Consider the following 24,443-nt stretch of genomic DNA (forward strand, 5'->3'; position numbering starts at 1 on the left):
TGCCAACCAGGGAACCAAAATCTCCTCAGTTATATGGAGGGTGCTGGTTTCTGCTGATGAGAAAGGAAACAGAGATTTGTTCTGAGGAATACAGTGTTCCTTCAATCGCAGAACAGTTTCCTCACCACAGAATTTTTTTTAACCTTTTTTTCATCCTGTGCAACTGCATGCATGTTTTCTTCTTTCCCTGTAATTCTCATTACTTAGTGCCGTTTATAATGAAATCTAAATTCCAATAGCTGCCATGAAAGGTTAATTTGTTGAAAGGCAAGAAAGGTTAACATCTCAGCCTCCTACTGAGAGTTGTCATTCTTATGTCTATTGCTTTCACTGCTGCCTACTTACAATTATACAATAAATACAGACATCCCGTAAAGTCAAATCACAGAATAACATATTGACCTGCATTTTCTAAAATTACCTGAAAGGCTTGGGTGTGTGTCTGTGTCTTTTTTTATCAATAGCTAGAGCTCTATTTGGGTACAGAACTCTGGTTACAAGGAGAAAGTTGTGTGGTCTGCGTTATTCCATATAAGATTTTGTGTAGTCTGTTTGTTGTGGTGCTTTGACCTTGTCCCTTTTGTTCTTGTTGTCAAAAAATATCTTCCTGTTATTTTGCCAAACTTTTCTCTCCTTTGTTCCTGGCCAGGGTGGATATATGTTTTTTTCTTTCAGGATTTGGTAGCTTATCAAGAAAACTGCAAGAAAGATTTGTCCTTGATTGAGAGAAATAGTCAGAGTATCCTGCAGTGTGTGGCTTCTAGTGAAGTGTTACAGCATTTCCATCAGTCAACATTTCAGAAGAAAGTTACACAAGTTCAGATCACTTTTCAGGTAATTACATCATATCTTGGTGCGTATTTTTGAAAACTTGTTCATATAGAGCTGGTCCATCATATTGTATCTCCATTTCATCACTCTGTAGCTACTGTCATAGAGAGCTCTCCTTTCTGGTGTCGAGGTATTAATTAAGAATTTGTCTGTATTAGGTTCTAAGTGGTCAGGGGGCTGATGATCGTGTTCTCCATACAGTTGTTCAGAGGTGACCCTGCCTCAGAGGATCCAGGGATTTAAGGAGAACTTTCACACCTCTCAGTCTCCTTTGGAACGAGGCACCTGAAATCCACCTTTTAGGGCTGCACTGGTGTTTGTTTCTCCTAATAATTTGCTCCTATATTGCCATACATCCCCTTTCACACAAAACATGGAAGATGGAAACTTTTGCCAATGTTACTATTCCTGGGCATTGTATTTCCTCAGACAGTGCAGTGGCTTGTGAATATAGAAAGTCGAATATATGTATTTGTATTTGTTAATGTAATCTGTAGAGCTCTATGTTATTATTGGCCATATTGACATTTTGGGGCTTACTCAGCCCCAGTCTAGCCCCACCTGAGCATGAAATTAACCCTTTTCTTGGAGTCAGATCTCCAGATGTTGAGTTCTATTAAATTTGCTTTCAAGCAATTATTGTTCAGTATTAGGCTATCTAAACTGAATTTTAAGCTACAGAAAATCATCCAGCAGTAAAGAGCTGTCCCTGCAAGGTGGTTTTCAAAATTTATATTATATTTTGTGGGTTGTACCTAAAGATCTGTGGGTTTGGTTTTACAGTTTAGAAATAATTAATTTAAGTTTAGCTTATAGTAACAGGAGCAGATACAGCTGTATCCATGTTACTATGTTAAACATTACTTATTCTGTTTCCGTAAAGATGGATGGTGATTTATCTCTTTTTGTGTTAGGAAAAAAAGCCGTGCAATTTGGCCTAAGCATACAAAATGTGGCATACCCAGAGTTAAAATATTTATGGATCCAGAAACTGGCATTTTCTCATGTAATTACATTCCTATATGATTCTATTATTATACACACATTTTTATCAGGGAACTTTAAAAAGGCTTAGCAAGAATTTAAGTTGAGAACTACAGATTTCATTAGCTCACTGTATAAAATCAGTATAATTCCTTACACTGCGTTTTGTAATCAGCGAGGATGGCATAATAAAGTATATGGTTAGTAAGCAGTGTTGGAATTACCTTGCTGCAGCTGAACTGGTGAACTGTTCATTTCCCCTGGTAAATTTTGTTACTTGCTTACGGAATTGCACTGGGAGAGACTACAAAGCAGAATAATGAAGAGCTGTGACTAGGGTTTCAAAACAAGAGGATTTTAGATTAGCAACTAAACCACAAAATTTGCTGTCTGTCTTTTTAGCAGATTTCTGCCTAGTTGCTCATCTGGCCTACTAGCATGGTAATCATACAAACCTCCTCCAGGTCAGAAGACCTGCAGCATGGAACTGGTTGGATCCATCAGTCAAACCACCTTCATGTAGAGTCATGTAGGAGGAGGTAGTCTGCTACTAGGAAAAATAGAATGGCAAGCTTTTAGCCATACCAGATGCTTTACATTTAAAAGCAGGCTTTAGGAGAGAAGCACTACCCAAATGGCAGAGGCATTCTGACGGTATCAGACACATCTGTATTAGATAGCTATCCATTTTTATTTGAATGAAAGATGACATTAGCACAAGCCTTCCTATAAGTATTAAAAATAGGGAAAATGGGAGCACGAAATGGAGAAGCTCTTGTGAATGGCACCAATCAACTGCATTTTTTTTGTAAGATCATGGTAAAAGAGAGCAAATAAAAAACAGTGAGAAAGTGGCAGCTCATTTTCTTTGCTTATAACTCAGAATATGGTCAGGAAAGCTGGTGACTGGAGAAAAAACATAGAAGCAAATAGCCGTTTGATGAAGAAATTTGAGGAGTCTAGAGCAGAACTGGAGAAAGTAATACAGATTGCCAATTGTTGCTTAAAAGAAAAAGGAAATCCTGAAGAACTTCTCAGGAAACATAGCGTGAGTAAATTCTCTGACCTTCCTCATGGAAATCTTCGAGTGCATGACATACAAGTGAAAAACCTACTTAATTTTAAAATTGATGTGGATTTCTTTCACGTATAGAAGTTATACAGATCAGGTAAAACTAATGCTAAGATCGAAAAACAAAAAGGAAAAAAGATCACCCCTCTTATTGATGCATGTAAGTAACCAGAAGGTTAACAGGGAAAACTCTGTAGAAATTAGGGTCGGTTTTGCCAGTAGAACCACTGGGAGCGAGGGCACTACAGTTTGGCAGTCTAATGCATCCGCTGCTTTGTTTTCCAGATGTGTCTGTATCATAACCATTATTTACGCACGTAGCTTTAAAATGTATTCTAGTTAAAATACTATCTCAGTTTACTGGCTGAGAATAAATTAATTTGCTGGACTTTAAACAGCTAGAAATGGTTCTTTCCTTAGCTCAAACTTCAATTCTTCAATGCAGCAGAAATAACCTTGGAACTTACAGGGTGTATTGGGGAACTGCATATTTGCAGGCTACCATATCAATAACCAGCTTCATCTTCTCACCTGCCCACTTTCCACCTCAACTTCAGGAATTCTTTAACCAGTTGGATCAGAGAGTCCTAAATGCCTTTCTGAAAGCATGTGATGAACTTACTGACATTCTCCCAGAACAAGAGCAACACAACCTGCAGGAAGCTGTGCGAAAACTCCATAGACAATGGAAGGTTAGTGACACTGAATGATGTCTGTGGAAATTGTAAGCCTCAACTTCAGAATGTGTCTGCATGACCTTTATGTTGAAAAAAATAAAAAATAAAAAAAATAAGCTGTATTATTTGGCTTCCTGTACAGTTGGGGAAAAAAGAAAAAAAAGTATTTTACAGCATTAGATACAGTTACACCTACAAATGCCCTCTTGAAAAAGCCCTGTTAAGTAAAGTGCTCAAAAGTCAAGAAATGTGAGAAATTAATTATGAAAGCTTAATTTCTTCCTCTACATACAGACATAATGATACCTCTGCCAAGAACATTTGTTGAGAATAGGTGGTAACTTCTCTTCCTTTATGCTGATGTTGGATGATTGCAGTTACTTTCTCAACCTTAATAAAACAAATTTGTAAGAGATCAGGCTATAAGTTCAAGTTGTGTCTTCTGCCAAAGTCTCTAACAACTGAACAAACATTGCTCATAAGCTATGGATTTTTTTTGCCTGCTACAGCATGTTGCAGGTCAAAGTTGGAGCGATGGATGAGTGGTTTCCTCGCAAGCATGCAAACAGGAACCTCTGGAAGCAGTTGTGAATATAGCTTTACTATTATTGCTTTATTGTTTTATACAGGAAATATTTGGTTGTATCTTGCCAAGAATCAAGATGTCTCTTTAATTTGCCATATACATGCATATTCTGGTCCAGAAGAACTTGTGACCTTATGATATATCTAACAGATATTGGTAACAGCATTGCTTTATTTACTTAAATGAATATAGAGAAACTCCCATCTTTTAATGCATACATAGTCTTTATTTTCTATACTAGCAATTTTTAGACAATTTATTTGTAGTAACATCACACTGAGGTAGTGGGACTAGTGTTTTATCTCTGTGCTTGTTTATTGCCCCGGTGGGTGTGTAGGATCTTCAAACAGAAGCCCCGTATCATTTGATCCACTTGAAGATTGAAGTACAGAAAAGCAAGTTCCTGGTCACAGTAGAAGAGTGCAAAGTTGAATTAGCTCGACAGAACAAGGTGTTATCAAGAGAAGGCAATGAAAGAATGATCGAGGAACACATGGTATGAATTATATGCCACCACATGGGCATTTACAGAAATACACTTCAATGTCAATAACAAACAAAAGGTCTGACCAACTTCTAAGCCACCAAACACTCTATGCACAACTAAATGAGATCAGTCCTTGGGGGTCTTTAACAAAAATTTTGATTTGAGCTTAGTACAATTTATAACAAATATATAGATATGCTTTGTGATTTCTACCAGTTTGTATTGTTATTGAATTTTATGCTTTGTCTCCCATCAGTTGTTCTTTGGTGACAAGGGACCTTATCATCTGTGTGAGAAAAGGCTACAACGGATTGAAGAACTCTGCCAAAAACTGCCAGTTTCTGATCCAGTGAGGGCTACATTGGAAAGCAGCCAACGAATCCTGAAGGAGCTCAAATCCCAGATAGACAGCACATACGTAAAGCTAACAGAGCGCTCGGACACCTGGAAGGGCTATAAGAGCAGGTGTCAGCTCAATTGCTAGCTGGGTCTTGTAGAACCTTATATGTGGTCACGCCTCTAAATGTTGTCATAGATCAGTACCACGTTAAGAATGATGCTGTGTTGATAGGTTCAAGTAGAAAACAGTGCTTTATATAGTAATTCCAGAAATTATAGTGGGGTTTTGAGTGGATTTTATAATTTTGGGCTTAAATTTAAGAGGTTACCATTTGATATTGGCAATTTTTGTCTAACTTGTTTCCTGGCTTTGCATTATGTGATGTTTTATTTCAGATTTTCTGAATTGGCAAATTGGATTTCATCAACAGAAAGAGAGCTAAAGAAGATAAAGGGAAGTGTCAATGATACTGCCAAATACAAGCAATTCAAAGCATCTGTAGGGGTGAGCCCTTGGTTTATATTCTAACAAAGCTATGGTGATTGCTGCTGGGACTCTGGATAAAACTCTATTCTGAAGCAGTGCAACTGTTTTACTATGGAGACTATAGTAGCTCTGCTGATTCCTGGTATTATTAAAAAAACATTTCCAGGAGAGAGTTCCACAGGTAGCAGAGTGTGTCAGAAGTTCCTACTTTTAATATTTTAGAGAATGGCAGGTCCCTTTGCCTGTATATTCAGAACATCCAAAATATAGAAGCAGATAGAATAAACACTTGCCCCTCATCCTGCTGTGTGCAGAGTTAAAAGTGCTGTGCAGAGAAAAAAAATTCTGAACTTGTTGTTTTTGAAGGATCAAGTTGCTGTCTTACATTTAGGGAAATGTAATAAAAATTATCTTCTACAATAGTATAATAAGGGAGGCTAAGATAATTCTGCCATTCACTTTTGCATTGGTGACTGGTACCAGAAGTGTTAGAATAGTTGAAAATTGAGTCATTTGGTTAAATAAGTTTTAGGGAATAATTTATTGTGTCACTTGAGACCTAGCTTGACCCTTATTTCTTTTTTTTTATTTCACATACTGGGAACCAAAATAGGAACGTCATATACTGTAAGAGTTTGTGTAAAAGTCATGAGCAGGCTAACTGTTCAGGGAAACATAATTAGGATGACCTTGATAAAGCAGATAGACCTTTGCTGATGGGTGCTTCGGCTCCAAAGGTCTGATTTACTTATGAAGTTTCCCTGCTGGCAACTTCTCATTAGCAATGACACAAAAATATAAATTAACTACTGGGTGAAAAGAGGGGAAAAAAGAGCTATTTAAAAAGGAATAAAAAATACACAAACCCTTATACCACTTGAAATTTTATGTTTGAGAAAGTCATTGTTTAAGATTTAAAAGGTAACTAAGAAATTTGGTCAATATATGGAAAATATGTATGTGTTATCTACTATCTATCGGCTAGTTTGTGAGGAAAGAGTACTCTACTACTACTTATTAAAGAACAATCTAATAAACAGTAGTGGAGTAAAGTCTGTGGAGGAAATGCAAGAATTGACTGGAACAGAATCAGATAGGATATGCAAAGAGAAAAATACTGTATTTCTAGTGTTTCAAGATAAGAACAAAGGTGGTATGTTTACACTGCTAATCTTTGAACTGATACCATTAATTTCACTCATTAATATATTTTGTTTATTTGAAGAAAATACATTTTGATTCTTCCGTAGGAAATTAGGAAGCATATTAACAAGCAAGGAGAAAATCACAGCTGGTTGAAATCTAGACTTGCTGTTTTGACTGCATTATGTCCTGATTTGGAGGCCAAAAGGACAGAGGATGAGCTTTGTAAACTTTCCAGTGACTTCAAGGGACTCCTAGATTTGCTGGCTGAGGTACAGTATGAGGGACACAAGAACTCTCCATTTACAGTGTCACATGAAATGACATCAGTCATCGCTATACAAGCATAAGTTCCCTGCTGTGTTTTTTTAATTAAACTGCAAGCATTCAGCAATGAAAAACTCATTTTTGCTCCCTGGGTAGCAAAGCCTTGAGAAAAGTAGGCAAAAAATACTGATACTATTATAATAGATCATTTCCCTTTGCAAGAATGGAGAGCATCATAGTAAATGTTTCTGGAATCAAAATTTCAGTATTTTCAGAGGCAAAAGAACAGTTTCTAAAATCAGCTCTAAGTGAACATTGGTAAAACTGCGATGTACATCAGCTCATGCATATAGAATTTGACCTTGTTCTTCATTTATGTATCTTTTATGCTGAAATAATAAAGGAACTACTGTGGGGTAGTTCCAAATCATTAAGGATAGCTATCATGCACTGAATTTGCAGGAAAAGGCTGCAGTTCTCTGAGATCTGAATGATAATGAGATACTGTAACTGCTGAAATAATGGGAAGTTTTTAGCTTATAAGAAGCAAAAACTCTTAAAAGCCACTGAACCCTTGAGTTTTGTGGAATCTCAGGGAGCTTTCTGCTCTCAGTTTTCACAGTGTAAAGAAAGATCAGAAGAAACTTAGAACATCTTACACTTAGAAGACAGAACAGATCCATTTGAAAAAAAAAATTCAAGACAGAGAAGGAGTTCAGACTTCAAAGTCCATTGTTAATGTCTATTCCTGTAGAGGCCTTGTAGGTGTTCCAAATGTAAAAAAGTTCCATGTATTTACTGAAACTTCTTTAAACTTCCATGATGTGAAAACTGTGTTTGGAAAGCTGGGGTAAACAATGTTCTGTTCCAAGTGACTGCAAAAAAATTAAGATAACTTTTTTTTAAAAATTAAAGTACTTTTGCTTTTTGTTTCCTCTAAAAGTCAGAACTAAGGGAAGCACAAGTTCATGAAGGTTAAAAAAACCCAAACAAACAAATGAAACAAACAAACAAAAAACCACAAAAAAAGAATTAGTCTAAATCTGTTTTGAATCTAAAAGCATAATCTAAATGGCACTTTATACTACGGTTAAGAAACTGCTGATGCTTAAAAGTCTGAATACTCTTTATAGCTAAATTTACAGCTTGTTGATCAGATTGATGAGACTGTTTAGACAAGGACTGATACTGGATATTTCCAGAATTCAGCAATGTTTTTTGGAGAGTAAAGACTAAACATTTATATAACAGGAAAGAGAATGGCTTGAATCTGAATGACTCTGCAAAGTGAATACAGATTGGAAAGAAAGCAAGGGGGGAAGAAAAGAAAGGAATTTCTTAGTTCTAGAATACTTCATGATTAAAATCTTAAAACACAGAAACTGAGAAACAGAACCTGTACTTGAAATGAGCTACCAGTAGTTAGCTGAATCATACAAAGAGAGAAGAACTTTCTGATATGTTGGATAAATATATTTTTTTTTCTAAAATTCTGCAAACCGAGACTGGCTATTGCACCACCTGCATATTGTTGTCCAGAAAACCAAGACAACAGGGCATTTTAATATATTTGTGGTTCATGAGCACATTGTTCTAAAAGGTCCAAAATGTCAGAATTTGGGTCAGCTTGCAAGGGTGTGGACAGCATGTATTTTCTAAGTGATCACAAATAAGTGGCTGTCACAGACAACTATTTACCATATTGCAATGTAATAGGAAGTATGGCTAAACAAGACAAAGGTCTCCTTGGTCATGATTTAAGTCTACAGTTGCTCTTTTAATGTAAAGTTAGGGGTGTCTGTTAAGAATGCTGGAGACAAAAATAGTTTGAATTTAGCCAGTTTACTATATTTTTTAGAAAAAATATTCCAAATATAAGTGTGCCCTTAAAATGTAGATGTGCCTTTCGACATTAAATACTTAAAGTTATCCATAATTGTAGATTGAAAAAACATTAGGCACTGTTGGAGACTGTGTCCAGTACAAAGAAGAAGTTAAAAGTGCAATTGAAGAGTTAATCAACAACTCTAAAGAAGCCCAAGCAGAGGCTGAAAAGATCCTGGATACAGAAAGTTTATTACAAGCACAGCAACTACTACTTCATCATCAGGTAAGGCAATTACTTGTGTCCATATTCCTTTTATTTCTTAAGTAGAGTGTATGTAATTACTAAATATTGTTATGTCCATTAGCATAACTCTTTATATTGAAACTTGAAAGACTTATAAAGGAAATGGTCTCATATGACCTAGTATTGATTTCTTATAATGAAAAAAGTGCACAGTCATTTATTTAATGTAAATGCCCAAAGATAAGCTTGGTTTTCAACTTTTTGTTGAATATCTTTGTATTTCACATGGGTTTTTTGGGCACAGAACACCTGAAAAACAGGCTTCATTTACTTAAAATTTTGAGTAAATGTACTCTGCAAAATGTAGTCTCTCTCTTTTTACCTTTTTAAAGTTTGCATGTCAGGTCTGATCATGGTAAATTTGGCCCAGTCCTGGTTTTGGAAATTTCTCAACTTGAGCAGCTTCATTGTGGCCTCAACTCGAAATGCTGGAGGGGACATGAACCTCTAGCCTCATCGCCTCCTCTAGATAGCTACTGCAGTGGCACATTGGCCTCCAGTCTGTAGGAATAGAACAGGAGGCTTTTTATACACTAATAATAGATCAAAACATCTGTGGGCTACAGTAACAATCAAATGGGTTGCGTTCAGCAGGAATCATGGGTTTTAAGGCCAAACATGGGAAATTAACTTTAAGGCCTTCACCAATCTAGAAAAATAAGAATAATTTACTGTCAATGTTTGGCCACGATATTTCATATTAACATCTATTTCTGTAAGGTCAGATATCTTATTGTATGATGAGGCAATACTATGTCTTATCTCTTTGGTGTTTGTAAAAGCCATTGTATGAGTTAAGGTTCATATTAGTTCTTTCAAGGCTGGCAATAGGTCAGGCATATTAGGAAAAGAGAGGGCGTGTAGTCTTAGGACTTCCTGATAGTCCTACAAAGCAAAACACGTCAAAGAAGGAGTTGTGCAACTTGGCTATGCCCCTCCTGCTCCCTGATGAAGGCTGATATATTGCTTTGATCAACCTGAGGCTCCAGCCTGTGCAGAGCAGACCTGGATGCTTCCAGGCAGTCATGAGGAATGTGTGCACCTGTGGCTGCTGCTGCAGTCGCTCAACTATTGTGGCTTCTGCTTTCTAAAATATTGCTTTGGATAAATAGCCACGCTGTCACTCTTTCTCTCCAATTTGTATGGGAGAGTGTCTAACACATTTTGGAAGCCAAGGCGTATACTTGATGAGTATATGAGACTCTCAAGGATACTTGCCACAGTTTATCCCTGTGACTGTCACTCTCATTGCATACCCCTGTAAAAGCAGAAAGTGGTTTCATTGTGCCAGTTTCCCAAAGAAGCTAAAAAGTCTAATTGTTCCTGTTGGATGAATCCTTTTAGCAAAGGACAAGGAGACTCCGTGCAAAGAGGCAAGATGTGCAACAGCAGATTTCTCAAGCTAAACAGTTGCAGATTGAAGGTGGACTACCCAGCACAATGCAAGAAGATTTACAGAAGTTGGAAGGAACATTGCAGAGCATGCAGCAGACTATGGAGAAACGTGAAGAGCAACTGCAGGTCAGTCTTTTGCAAGTAGAAATAAAAACCTATGCTTTCTTCTTCCTTTTTTTTTTTAAGTTTAGTAGAAAATCTTTTTTTTTTAATGTCAAAAGTCTGAACTAACTTTCTCTCCTCTGAATCTTGGTCCTTGGGCTTTTCATGATCAGTACCTCCATGAAAACTTCTTGAAGTTGCTGGATACCTCTTAATTAATAAAGCAACAGCATTTTGTTTAGAATTCCCCACTATTCAGTCATAATAGATATTTTAAATAATTTACCTGCAAATTAATTTTTAGATGGGCTGTCTCTCCCAGTTACGAAAGGTGGCATTGCCTTTTAATTGACAGTCTTTAGGCTGGATATTGGATTAAGAACACCTGATGCTGTGCAAATATAATCTTCACAACTACTGTGTGAAATACATGCTGTCATCCTAAATTTAAAGAAGGAAGAAAAAAGGCACAGAGAAATCAAATGTATGATTCCAGGTTGTGTAACTAATCACTGACTGAACTGGGATTAGAATTTATAGCTTCTTGCACCCATATCTGAGTTGTCCTTTACATTTCTCTAAGCAGAATGGTGATCCAGCTGTCCACTATTTCACACAAATTTTTAAAGTCATCAAAACTTTTTCCCATGATAAAACATACGATGAAAAACATGATCGATAGAGCTCAAATAACTTCTTAATGTAAGAATTTATTATTGAAACCAATGTTTTTCTAAGGAATCCCATATAAAAAGTCTTAGCTCAGGCCTTGCATTGCTTCAGAATCAAGAGAATGTTTTTCTATGCCGTCATAGTTCTTGTGACTGATAATTAAATGCTGTATATGAATCAAAATTTTAAATTATCAGAAAAGGAAAAATAGATTCCTTCGTATGAGTTTCCTATGAGAAGGGATTTTCTTCTACCATTTTGCTGTAATTTATTTCGTTAGAGAACTTGGAAATCCTTTTAGGTATTGTTGACTGCCTGTCACCATAAGCATAAGCAACTGCATGTATTACTTCAGACTTCTTATAGGACATTCGAATATAAGATTTAAATATTGCTGACACCTTAGAGAACACTGCTTTTTTGCACAATGCAGTATCAGTGAGTGAAAATTCAAGGGAAATCTTTTATTGGGTTCAGAACAGTTTCATCTGTAAAGTAGATGGCATGTAAGGAGAAATTGTTTTGTTTTATGTCAGGTCTTTCTGTTTTTTCCTTCTTCAGTAACTTACGATGAAATTCTTTTTTTCACCTCTTTGATCTTTTTGTCTTTGTGTTCCTGTTTTGGGTTTGTTTGTCTATTTGTTTTTGTAGGTCACAGTAAATAAATGGGAGCAGTTTGAAAGAGACAAAGAAACAGTAGTAAAATATCTCAATCAAGCAAGCTCTGCGCTTGAACGTATCTTAAACTTTAGCAGTTTAGAGAGCCTCTCGTCAGAACTGGATCAGACAAAGGTATTCAATCTGTGAAATACAGGAACTGAGATGATGTCTTTCTGCCTTCCTTGTTAACATGTACTGAGTGAATTGCCTTCAATCTTTGGATGGTTTCCTGTTAATGCCGATGCACATACATATTAGAGACTGCATAAACTGTTTGGAGGTAAAAAGCTGTTTTATGAAAATATCGTGAAGAATTACTCAAAATCTGCATCTGAAGCACGCATATGGAAGGTAAAATGGTTTTGAAGACTTCCCATGTTGTGCTCAGTAATTACCTATACTATTATGGTAAGCTAAACAGTGTCAAGCACTGGCAAATCAACATCGCTAGTGTGCTCTTTGGCAAGGTTAAGTGGACTGTGCTGACTAGCACTCTTTTAGTCCTAAGGACAAAGAGAAGAGACTTCTACAATATGGACATAAACCATAACATGCCACTTGCCCTTGGTAACACAGAATTGTGCCAGCCCATTTTATTTACTAATATAGAAGCAATAGTAGTGATTTGATTTCCTAAGTGCCACGCTTTTCATGCTGTTTTTACCCTTTGGTGAATCTGATACTAAATTGTATATATCTTGGTTATGCTCAGCATCCATTGTTCCGGTGTATGGATTTACTGTTTGTGACAGAAAATAGTTGCTAAATAAAGTGAGATTACAAGCTGCAAGATACTGCAACATCCTCTCTGTAAAAGTTAGCATCTAAAGTTTAAATGAAGATGCATATTGCAGAATCACAGAATGGTTGAGGTTGGAAGGGACCTCTGGAGATCATCTAGTCCAACCCAACTGCTAAAGCAGGTTCACCCAGAGCAGATTGCACAGGAATGTGTCCAGGTGGGTTTGGAATGTCTCCAGAGAAGGAGACTCCACAACATAATCTTCCACAATTCACAAATAAATTTATTGAAGAGCTATAGAATAAATTTTGATTGGTTGAATTAAAAACTTTTGGACTTTTTCCCTTGCTAAATTTTATTCAAGCTAGTTTGCTCTAGTGAACATTTCCTAAATACAACATGAAAATAACTTTCTGTTATTCTATTTACACGTTCAAAATATACATATAGGAGACAGACACTTTTTCCAACCACAAACATTGAGGAAAAATACTTTTTGTGTAAATATATGAAACTGTTTATAGTTATATTAATGTGTCTTGCATCCCTACAGGAACTTTCTAAACAGACTGAAGCAATGGCAGTGCAGGCTGAGAATCTGGTGAAGAGTTCTTCTGAGATACAGCTTGGTTCAAAGAACAAGCAGTCCCTTCAGCAGCAGGCAAAATCAATCCAAGAACAAGTGAAAAAAGTGGAAGTTACTCTTGAAGAAGAGTATGTTCTTAACAAGTCCTAATATTTATTATCCACTGTAAGATTGTATCAGATTTCTAGAATACCTTGTCAGCATTTTGTGTTGCACATCAACTCCATCATTTACAACTTGCCGTGGCATAGTAACCAGGTTACACTATCAAATATGTCAAAATAGTGTGTGCAAATAAACAAAATCTTTGCCTAATAATATGTAGTTTATAAACTCACCATTAGTTACATTTAACCTGTCACTTATCTTTAAGCCTCAGTCTTGTGAAGAAGGGATAATTAAGCTCATTCTGGAAGTACTAGACTCTTTTAGAAATAAAAGTCTCAGTGCAAGTATGAGAACAGCACATTTACCATATTTGCCTCGGTTTTCAGTATTCCACTTTCTCCATAGGAATGTCAAGTGCCTTCATCTTAGCTGAATGCCCAGGTTTTATTTCACGGGCAATATCAAAAGCTGCTTCTGCTGCTGCAAATAAAAAAGGCATAATTTGTCAAATTTTGTTTAAAAACTGGAAGTTCAAACTCCAAGAAAATATTGTTAAATCCTGTAAATATTTGTAGCTTTTTGTATTTGTAAAAGTGTCATCCCTTTTCTCAAGTCAGTAACTCAGTTAACTCATTACTCAACTTCAACTTCAGCTGTTGCCGTTCTCATTTGATCTATATTCACATACATTTATATGTGTGCATGAAATCAGTATTTTTGCATATATAAGATCTGATGACCAAGTCATGGATATATGTGCCAATTCTATGCTGTCTTACTGAAATTATTATGTGTAGCTCTACAAGTTTAAGTGTGTACCACCACCTCCATCTCAATATGAGGGAAGGGCAATGCCCACATTTTTAGTTTTTAGGTTTTTTTCCCCTACTGACCATTGTCATGTTAATCTGGCTTTAATTTTGTGCCATATTCTTCCCGATATAAAAGAACAGTTGTAAAACAGAATAACTAGCCTCTGCAGCAGATGTAACTTTTAGATTATTGGTTATCTTTTTTTTTTATATACCGCTTTCTCCAATATGAAGTATTACAGAGATTTACAGTCAACTCTACCATATCTTACTGAATACTTTATATTATACATAATTTTCTCCGATGTTAGAGAGAAAACTAGCGTGATTTTTCAATTCAAGAAACTCATCCTTCCAACTATGAATATTCACTTTTTTAATAATGTCATATATTTTTAAATTAAAGCCATAATTGACATCCCCTTTCAGTGTAGATATGAGATAGGTTTTATTTGAATGTATGGATTTTACAGAATGTCTGTGATACTGTGACAGATAATAAAAAATCCTTCTGCAAAATATGCAACTATATGCAACTCTATAGTGAATCTGCAGAACATACAATCAGTGTGTAAGGCTTATGTTGTGACTCCCATTATCAATAAAAATCTTGGCCAAGTACTTTAAAGTGGAGGTATCCCAAACACCTACTATGCCAATGAACAGGAAAGGGAAAGAAAAGTTTGAGCAGTTCTCCATAGTCAGCTGCAGAGCAAACTTAGCACCTCTGTTTTCCAAGGAGATCATGCAGAGCTCTACAGCATGTTTGAGACTATGTTCTTTACAGTCTGCATCTTTCTGACAATTTATAAGGAAGGCAGATACAAAGGCGAATGATTTTCAGCTCTTGTGCCACTGATTTGGTCCCTCGGTTCTGATTTCCAGCAGCATTTTCTTGGGCTGGGCTGGAGTGAAATATTTTTGCACTTTATTTTAATACAAATAACTTGAATTTGAATACAGTCTTATCAGTAAATAGCTGTTGACATGGCTGGATTTCGTTTGGGTTTGGATTTGTTTTGTTTTGATATTTTTTTCATTTTGAAAATAAATAAGACAAAATAGAAAGGCCAATTTTTACATTTTTACACTATGTGTTTTCTTAAAGCTGCTTCTAGCTTTAATGAGGTGAAAAAGAAGAAATTAATTTTTTTTAACATGGAACGATTTTTAAGGATGTATTTAAAGGGCAAATGTATTTTGGAACTTCGTAATATTCAGACTTTTCTGATGAAGTTTTAATATTTTCAGTGAAACAGAAAAAGCATGTTTTGCAAAATGTGTGTAGGGCCGACATTAGCACTTGTTTCTTTACAATTATTTGAAAGGAACAGAAACGTGTGTACTGGAAGTTAATTTTATTAGGCCTTGTAAGGGCCTTAGGCTTCTTACTTGTGACAAAAACAAGGGTGCTTTGTTTGCTATCCACGATATACAAGTATCAGTCATAATCTGTCTCTGTTAAACATATTTATAATGTATGTTTCAAAGAATATAAATCTATTAACAACTTTGAGGTAGTTGAGTCATTTCTGTTGTTGATTCTTTGGCTTGATATGAAAGCATTGCCTGAGAAAACACAAACTTCCCATAAGATGGGCAGATTGCTGTTATAAAAAAACAAGTTTAATAAAGCAGCCAAGCATTGGTGAATATATGTACATCCACGATACACTGGTTTTAATCATTCTGTCCTACTGACTAAATGACTACCATCTATGCACTCAGTTATCTCAATTTTTAGATATCTGATATAATCATAATTCCATATTATTTCATCAAAATCACACTCATGTTACTTTTCCTTTTTCTTCCTGCTGAGATTCTTGATGTACAGCTGATGAATGAACCTGTACTCTGTTTCCCCTGTCAGTGTCCCTACTATGGCGAATACAGTTGTTTGACTTTTTGGGTGCATAGTCTAAGAGAGAACCAAGCACACAACTTGGTCCTCTAAAACCAGGAGTTTCTAAAGTGACCCTTGTGTAGATTGAATGTCACATTTTTATTCTAGCAAGAATATGGGCAGCTTCATTATATTAAACTGTTTATTCTTTCTAATTGATTTGGTTAATTTTAGTATTAAAAGCATGGAAATGGTGAAAAACAAGTGGGATCATTTTGGCAATAATTTTGAAGCTCTGTCCATCTGGATAGCTGAACAAGAGAAAGAACTGGAAACTCTGGAAACATCATCATCTCCTTTGGACATGCAGATCAGCCAAATCAAGGTGATTAGTTCTTGTTATGTTTAGCATTAAAAGCCCATTTAGCTGTCTATTTGCTAGAGGCCAAATGGGAGAACAGACATTTTACACGTTTCAGAACTACACTAATGTAACAATGGCACACTTTGTAAACAAATATACTAAGCAGTAAGGTTTTACATAAACTAAAGGAAAATTCTTAAGACTGCCTTCTCTGTTAGTGTTTAATTTACATATATGGAGCCTTTGTGTGTATGGTTAAAAATATTATTTAATTTATACTCTTTTTGAGTGATCTCAACTGGTGTATGAAATAGCTACACAAATACAAGGTGCATAAACCTTTTTTATTTTGAAACATACATCCGCTGGTGGATATAGAACTTGATTTTAATCCTGCAAGCTAAAGTTATAACTTGATCTATGTATCTTTTATGCTGAAATAATAAATAAACTGTTGCTTTTGGTAGCTTGCAAACCTATATACCATTTATTGTGATTATATTTACATTGTCTTAAATTGTGTGTACATTCCTGTAGATACATAGTGGTTTAGTTTCTTGCGGCTAGCTGAGGTGCATGTTGTCTCCAAGCATTGCATTTCAAGGGCTGACTTCATATCCTTCCACAAATGAAAATGCATCTTCTCTGAAACTTCATAATTCTAAGTGAGCAGAGTTTTTCAATACGCAGTGCATGCTGCCATTTTCTTCTATGGCTTAGCTGCTCCTCAGAAAGTGCACCAGTGTGCAGCTGCTGGCAGTCATGGACCAGATTGACACTAAGTATTTCCAAAGGATCCCATTAAGGCATTTGTTTCATGTGACAGAAACAGATTACCGACAGATTTTCCTATTCTTAATTTCATCACAACTTCACATACACCAATTAAATAAAATATTTTGATTTCATCATTGAAGATTCTTGAATTATTGCTTCATCACCACAGCAATTTAAAAAGCTTCCTTGTGAAATAATGTAGATGCATTTATTCCACTGGCATACACTGTCATGTAGTCTTACTTTTCGGTAGTTAGTAGTTAGTAAAATGTTTAAGACAGAAAATAAATGCATCAAATGATATTAATATTGCATTACGTTGTGACGACAGCTCTTGTCCATCTCAATGGAGCCTACTTAAGCTCTACTAGTCCATTCAAGCCAATTTCCCAGAAAGGCTGCTCCTTGCAGAATATGCAGATAAACGGTAGTTTTCACACTGCATTGCAGGTTTTTTGAAAATGTCAACGTAAGTCTTCGTCATTTAAACATCATGACTGAAGGAAAATGGTCAGCAGGTAATTTTTATAAATGTCTGAGTGAACAGACATAAGGCAGAGAATTTTCTCCGGGTAAAGCCTAGGGTACATTGTTATAACTGAGGTGAACAAATGAGCTTTATGAACTGTGATATGTGAAATGAGTGCACTATCCTCCGATACATGGACATAGCTGGAGGTCTTTTCAGCAGCCTTGCTCTGTGCCTGATTTGAAGAATTTATTATGTTTTGTTGTAAGTTTCATAATTTCTAGTACAACGTATTAGTGAGGAATATTGCAACATGAGGCAAATGAATAAAAAATGGTGTGCTCCCTGATATCTTTGACCAGATAAAAACCCTGGTGGTCAGCTGAGTGCAATTATCATACATAGTGGTCATATTCTACTATTGGTGACACTGATTGCAAAGCCCCAATAACTTCAGTAGAGCCAGATTTTCACCTACGCATTTCTCCGAAATTCCTGGTGAACAAAATGACAGTTATCACAAGTAGTTACCATCGGTGGCAGATGCAGTAAGGGTTTGAAGGCCTCAATTATCCACCTTCTTTTATGTAACTGAGTGAATTTAACAGAATAACGTGGGAGTAAAAAAGCACTGCCTCATTTGTATCTACTGCATTGTTAGATAATTTCAGCTCCAGGGCCAAAAATCTGGTACTTTTCCTCAGCACCATATTCTCATGCAAAAGAGATATATTTTATAATCCAAATTAGTTCAAAATAATTTCCATAAAGAGACACTATAAATGCTTACAGCACCACATTTTTTCTGTACTGTCACCCTGCTAATTCTAGACTCTGACTGTTGCAGTAAGCCACTTCTGAAGTTTGTAATGCAAGTAAGATACTGTATTTTTATCACAATTATAGCAGAAGGTGGGCACTTTCCATGCTTTTAAGAGTGCATTTTCAGGAAAGTTTTTGGTTGATGTCATATACATACATATCTTAACATTTTTATATCTGAGAACACTGTTGCGTATTTCGGTTTCAAAGAGCGCACTTGCTCTTTCAGTTCCCTCCCAATGAGTGTTTTTTACTGCTTTTGATAAGACCTCCATGGGCAAGCTACATCAGCAAACATGAAAAGAATTCTGCTGTGATAAAAATCCTATTTCAAAATTCACTGATGTTTGCTGAATAAATAGCCACTGAATGTGAAACACCATAAGTTTCTGTCTTGGATGTTGTAGCTTTCAGTTTGCCTCTGATTTGAAATAAAAACAAGCACAAAATAATAGGTGTCAGTTGCTGTCGGGCAGTTGATGAAATGTAACGCCAGTGTGAATTTGTCTTTTTGCATTTACTAATTGATCAAGAAGACAGCTGAAAAGTACTAAAGGCCATTATCACCCTTGTCTTATGGCTTAGCATTTATACTGTAATGTGGTTCTTTATTTAATCCTCTGCTTGAGGGCACACTCACCCTACCTTATAATCTAATTTAACTTATTCTTTATTATACCATAGAATTTCTTTTTTAAAAATGAAAACAGTCTTTATTGGTTTTCAAATCATAGTATGCTTTATTTTGTAAGTGCTTGAAAACTTATTAAACACAAATAATAAACTGTTAGGGTTTAGCTCCTCAACAATATTGTTTTCAGTTATACAGTTACTTTTTATCACCTTGTATTTAAGTGTTTAAGAGAAATGTGTATTAATTTGCTGTGAAATAAGAGGTGCTAAAATATGAACTGTCTTGTCTGCTTATGAAAATATGCACCTCAGCAAATTCTATTTCTTCTTCATAGACACTGTTTTTAGGGCAGGCTGTTTTTTAAACCTTTTCCAGTGCTAGTTTCAAGAAGAAAAAGGGAATTTACAGGGCATATAAAGACTTGTGTAACTGGTTATTTCAAAGGGTCAATAAATTCTCCTTTTATTTGCTTTTTCAATGAAGAATATTAGTAGCTCGGGTAAAAGAATGATAGTAGAAAATATTATTATGATAATTAAAAAAACTTTTTTTTTTTTTACTACTACTTTATGTTTTAGGTTATTCATAAAGAAATAGATGGTAAAATAACTGGAATCTCAAGACTAGAAGAGGAAGCCGGGTCTCTTTCCCAGTTTGTTACCTCTGGAGAATGTGCACATATTAAAGCCAAACTGACTCAGGTTAAAAGGTATTGGGAGGAGCTAAGAGATCATGCACAGAGGCTGGAAGGAACAATCACAGGAAATGCATCTGCACAGCAGAAATATGAAGAAAGCCTTAAACAGGTAGACCATGCAAAATCTAATGGATTGTTTGCAGCGATTTATAGAATTGCTCTTTATTTTTCTAAAATTGAATATAAAATGCATATTATAATGGGATGGACTAGAATATATGAGTAGATTTGTAAGGTAATTGCAAGGTAAGTAAAAGACAGGTTCAGGAAGACACTAAAATATACACATTCAGAAAATTATGCTGTCTTTTAGAAAATCTAAGTGATTATTGCACTAATAAACCACATCTATACTTTATAAACACTTTAACTTCAATCTTGGGTTGTTAGTAGGTCTTAAGGAAAATAATTTAAACATTATTCTTGCCACAGTCACAAGGAGCTGAGCACAGTTAGCATCTTTTAGCTTCAAAAGGCACTCAGCACTACAAAAACTTAGGATATAGTATTCTCTTAGCACTAAATATTGAAAAGATGTTATTTAAAGCATCATTTATGTGTTTCCTACTGGTTTTAGACTCTCTGGTTTGCCTTCTCTTGATAGGTGCAGCAGGCAGTGTCTGAATTTGAAGCTAAGCTAGCAGAGCCTCTCACATCATGTTCTTCATCATCAGCAACGTACGCAGCCCTTCAGGATTGCACGGTGAGCATGTGGCCAGTGACTCTTGCCACTAAGTCCAGGGAAATGGTGCCACAGTGACCTTCTCTTCGAAATGCCAAATACCTCCAGCACAGGGGCTGCCTGATGCACCCAGCCCAGGGTGGAGGCAGGAGTGGGCAAGGGCTGTGTGTTGGGGTGGGCAGCCCCAGGGAAGGCTTAAGCAAGCTTCCTCGGCTATTTCTTTTCACCATTTCAGATAGGCTTGGAGAGTTTTTTCCCCACTCTAGAGAAGGGAAAGCCTAAAAGTATGAATTAATCCTTCAGGCTATTGTTTTTAATTTTATGCATCTAAACCCTTATGAAAAATAGAAGATAAGAAACATGTCAGACATTTTTCCTTGAAGATTTTCATGAAACTTACATCTTGATATAGACAACTATGTGATTTAAAAAAAAATCTCCTTAGACGTAGTTTTTTCTTGGACAATGCAGAGACTGGACAGAGTTTCAGCTGACAAACTTTTATCTGTCATGCCAGAAATCCATGGGTGTCTGGACATTTGGTTAAGTCCATTACAAAAGAAAAATAAACGTTGATTGATATTCACACTACAAGAAATCCCAAATCTCAGGGCATTTGGTGTAACATTTTTATCTGTGTCTAGAAGTTCGTGATGTGTTCTTCCCACAATAACCATTATCTTCTTTTCTAAGAAAATACTTTTAGTCATATTGTTCTTGCAGTCAAATATATATAATCTCTTCTGAACTTAGTGTTAACTACTTGCAAAGGCTGTATGCAAGGCAGACCTGCCCCGTCTGCTTCAAAAATGCTTGATACTTATTGACAAAAAGCATTTTGCCAATGGAAAATTTATTCAGACAGCACGTCATCATTATTGGTAGTTGCTGTTAAACATTAAACATGCTGGGTATGCTCTTGTAAACTCTTGCCCTGCTTGTGGGATCATGATGATTCAATGCCTCAAGGTGAAATTATTTTTTTATTATTTAGTTTAAACATCAGCTTGTTGCTGTATGATACACATTTCCTCCTATATATTCATGACTGTAATTATAACTATTATTACTGTTGTTATTGTTGCACAACTGTGAGTTGGAACTTTAGTGGTCTTAAATCTATTTCATCTTGTGCTTTTGTAACTCATTGTACCACATTTCAATTGTTTTGGTATGAGCGTTTCCTAGTTGTCTAGAAATGGCAGCACTGGAGAGTCTAGTCGGCATCAGAGACCATTTCTATGAAAAAGACCTTTAGCTAATGCTGACACAAGTTCACGGTAACTGCTCCTTACCTCTCCCATGTCATGACATGGGCTGCGAGTCTGCCAGTCCTCACATAATGGAGTGAGGTTTTGTAATTTACTGTATATGTATAAATTAGAGCAACTCTTAGCAGATGTTAGGGAATTTGGAGCTTTGTCCTGCATGATCATGCTGTGTCCATGCCCATTCAGAAGATTTGATGCTTTTGTTTCCGTTTTTTCTTTAACACTGTGCTTAGGGAAGTCTTTCATCTACTACAGTCTACTTGATTGATATGCTCAGGATATGTATATCTAAGACAGATCTGAGCAAAATGTAAGCTCTGTAGTGACTTCATAATCTGGTGGATGTAGCACCGCTTCAAACTTTGAATAAAAATACAGATTTTTTTCCAATCATTGTTACTGTAGCTTTGTTTTTATGTATGTGACTTCTGTTTCTTTTTAATGTTTGTTAGGACCTCTATCATACTGTGGAAAAACTGAGCAACACTCTGGCCTCTCTCTCAGGCTGTGCTCGAAAGGTGGTCAACAAAGAAGAGGCTGCTCAGAAGGTTACAGCATTACAGCAGAAATATGAAAAGGTGCTCGGAAATGCTAAAGAGAAACAGACCTTATTAGAGACCCTTCTGGCTCAGTGGCAGAAGTGAGTAGCCTCTCACGTCTGTTATGATGGACACAGAGACTTTCCCGTGGTCAGTGCGTGAGGCTGAGGAGACGACTTGAATTGGTAACTCTATGTTGTAATTTTGTTAGGCAGGAGAAGGAGCTGTCTGTCTTCCTGACTTGGTTGGAGGAGTGTGAAGCTATGGCCAGACCATCAGAGCAGTATGTTTCTGCTGACAGAGTTAAACTGGAAGGCGAACTGCAATCGCTGCAGGTACGTTTCAACTGAAAGGTTGTCCCCTATCATTTCCTGGTTTGTTTTCTTTAAAGGATGGACTTGCTCAGTTGCACTCTGACAGTCACTTGATTCTGGGCTTTGGAAATGTCCTGGGAAAGTGTTACAATATTACTGTTGTTGTTTGCCAAAGACAAGAAAATGACAGGAAGAATGTTATTTGCAAATATAATATGCTGACTCAAGAAAAATAACACGCTGGTATTATCTGTCAAGGAAGAACACTGATCTGCTTGCCAGAGGATCCTTTCTCTAGAGAAATCCCTTTGCTAGGCAATGCTATTTTCGTTTGTTTTTTTTTTTTTATGTGAGTAAAGTTGCTCAGATGACAAAATACTTGAAGATTTTCAATTCACGATGAAAGTCTGGTTGCTGATTTTTTTAACACAAGACTTTCATCCTTTACTAAAGTATGCTTTCCCTTGGAACTTCTGCCACTTGTTTTTAGATCAGTATGAAGCAGTTAGCCAAATGTAGTATCTTTTACACCCTCCATGAAGCCAACGACTCCATAATTTCAGTTTTAAATATTACTGGAGAGAAGGAAAATAATTTTGTTGGGTAGTGGTTTTCTGTTTGGGCCAATTTGCAACATTTCCCCACAATTCTATTGCTTCACACAAAATATGTTGCAAACCAGCCTTTACTTTAGCCACTTTCATCATACAGTAGAGCTGTGTGAAAAGGTCTCGCTTGGTCCTAAAGGAGAAACAACAACAAAACAACAAAACAACAAACAACCAAACAGAACATACACACAAAAAACAACACCAAAAAACCCCCACTTTGATGAATCCTTGCTGAATTAGAGTTGCAGATTTAGCCATCTGAGAGGTGTTGAGTACCTGTTTGTCCTAATAGATCTCAGTTCCTCTAAGGATCTGATTGTGCTCATTCACTTGTCTCAAAGTGATGTACTGTAAATCCATAGCTGATTTTTCATTATTTTTGTTATTTTGCATAATATGATGCCATATTTAATCTAAAGACTGTACATTTCATTGTTTTGCCAGGATTTGCGAGAAGATATTGAGTCCCATGCATCAGTCTATGCAAGCCTATTACAATTAAGTGAGTCACTATTCCCAACAGCTTCCAAACAGTGTGTCAAAACAATAAAAGAAAAATTTGAAGAGCTGGATGAGAGGTGGAAAACTTTACCACAAACTCTTGATAAAAGGTTTGTGTTTCAGAATGGTTTTTACATGTTGAATGAGAGTAACCAATATCCAGATGAGGAATCCCAATCCTGAAAAATAGTTTTTACAGTATTAACATTAGGAAAAGAAAGGTTTAAGATTCATATTCAACCCTGAGTTCCAAGGAATGGGGTATGGTGAATCCCAAAGATTTATCATGCTGTCTTTTTTTCATAGGGGAGTTCTCTTCGAAGTATGGGGCAGTATGGGGAGTATGGGGCATGAAATGAAGATAATGTTGCATTTCGTCAGTTACAATTTCAGAAGTAACTTCCTAAGTTACTTTCAAAATCTGTAATATTTATTCTGCATTTTTGTCACTTATATGCTTTATCTTGTGTACAGCCAGACTATTATCTCATTAAACCTGCTTTGAAGTTTTCGTTTGCCATAAGTACTATAAATGCTTAATTGTTAGGCTGCTGGCTCATGTTAGGCTCCGGAACACTGCTCCTTTTTTTTGGAAACTGTGTGTTACCATATATTTATATTTCAATTGTTTTCATGATGAACATAAATATTTTACTATTTGTGAAGGAGCTTAAATAATAGACCATGGTCAATGACATCGTCTTCTAGGTCGGGGTGTGGTTACATTTATACAGTCCTAAAATTACATTCGGCCCTTTGAAGGCAACCGCGAGGCTGATGTGGCCCCCAGCGAAAATGAGTTTGACACCCCTGTTCTAGGTGCTTTATCAACTTG

At 36.2% G+C, this 24,443-nt stretch overlaps 1 protein-coding gene across 1 annotated transcript in view; it reads left to right on the forward strand.

Annotated features, from left to right (window-relative positions):
- Window positions 1-24,443, forward strand: part of SYNE1 (spectrin repeat containing nuclear envelope protein 1) — a 295,209-nt gene that overhangs the window by 93,894 nt on the left and 176,872 nt on the right. The window contains exons 21-37 of the mRNA XM_065632672.1: window positions 676-834; window positions 2,699-2,863; window positions 3,445-3,579; window positions 4,488-4,646; window positions 4,894-5,102; window positions 5,373-5,481; window positions 6,714-6,878; window positions 8,816-8,983; window positions 10,349-10,525; window positions 11,825-11,965; window positions 13,129-13,289; window positions 16,162-16,312; window positions 19,572-19,799; window positions 20,295-20,393; window positions 22,096-22,283; window positions 22,394-22,517; window positions 23,552-23,718. Of these exons, the coding sequence (XP_065488744.1) occupies window positions 676-834; window positions 2,699-2,863; window positions 3,445-3,579; window positions 4,488-4,646; window positions 4,894-5,102; window positions 5,373-5,481; window positions 6,714-6,878; window positions 8,816-8,983; window positions 10,349-10,525; window positions 11,825-11,965; window positions 13,129-13,289; window positions 16,162-16,312; window positions 19,572-19,799; window positions 20,295-20,393; window positions 22,096-22,283; window positions 22,394-22,517; window positions 23,552-23,718 (2,705 nt within the window). The remainder of the gene's footprint in view (window positions 1-675; window positions 835-2,698; window positions 2,864-3,444; window positions 3,580-4,487; window positions 4,647-4,893; window positions 5,103-5,372; window positions 5,482-6,713; window positions 6,879-8,815; window positions 8,984-10,348; window positions 10,526-11,824; window positions 11,966-13,128; window positions 13,290-16,161; window positions 16,313-19,571; window positions 19,800-20,294; window positions 20,394-22,095; window positions 22,284-22,393; window positions 22,518-23,551; window positions 23,719-24,443) is intronic.

The sequence above is a fragment of the Caloenas nicobarica genome, chromosome 3, assembly GCF_036013445.1.
Source record: "Caloenas nicobarica isolate bCalNic1 chromosome 3, bCalNic1.hap1, whole genome shotgun sequence".
Lineage (NCBI taxonomy): Eukaryota > Metazoa > Chordata > Aves > Columbiformes > Columbidae > Caloenas > Caloenas nicobarica.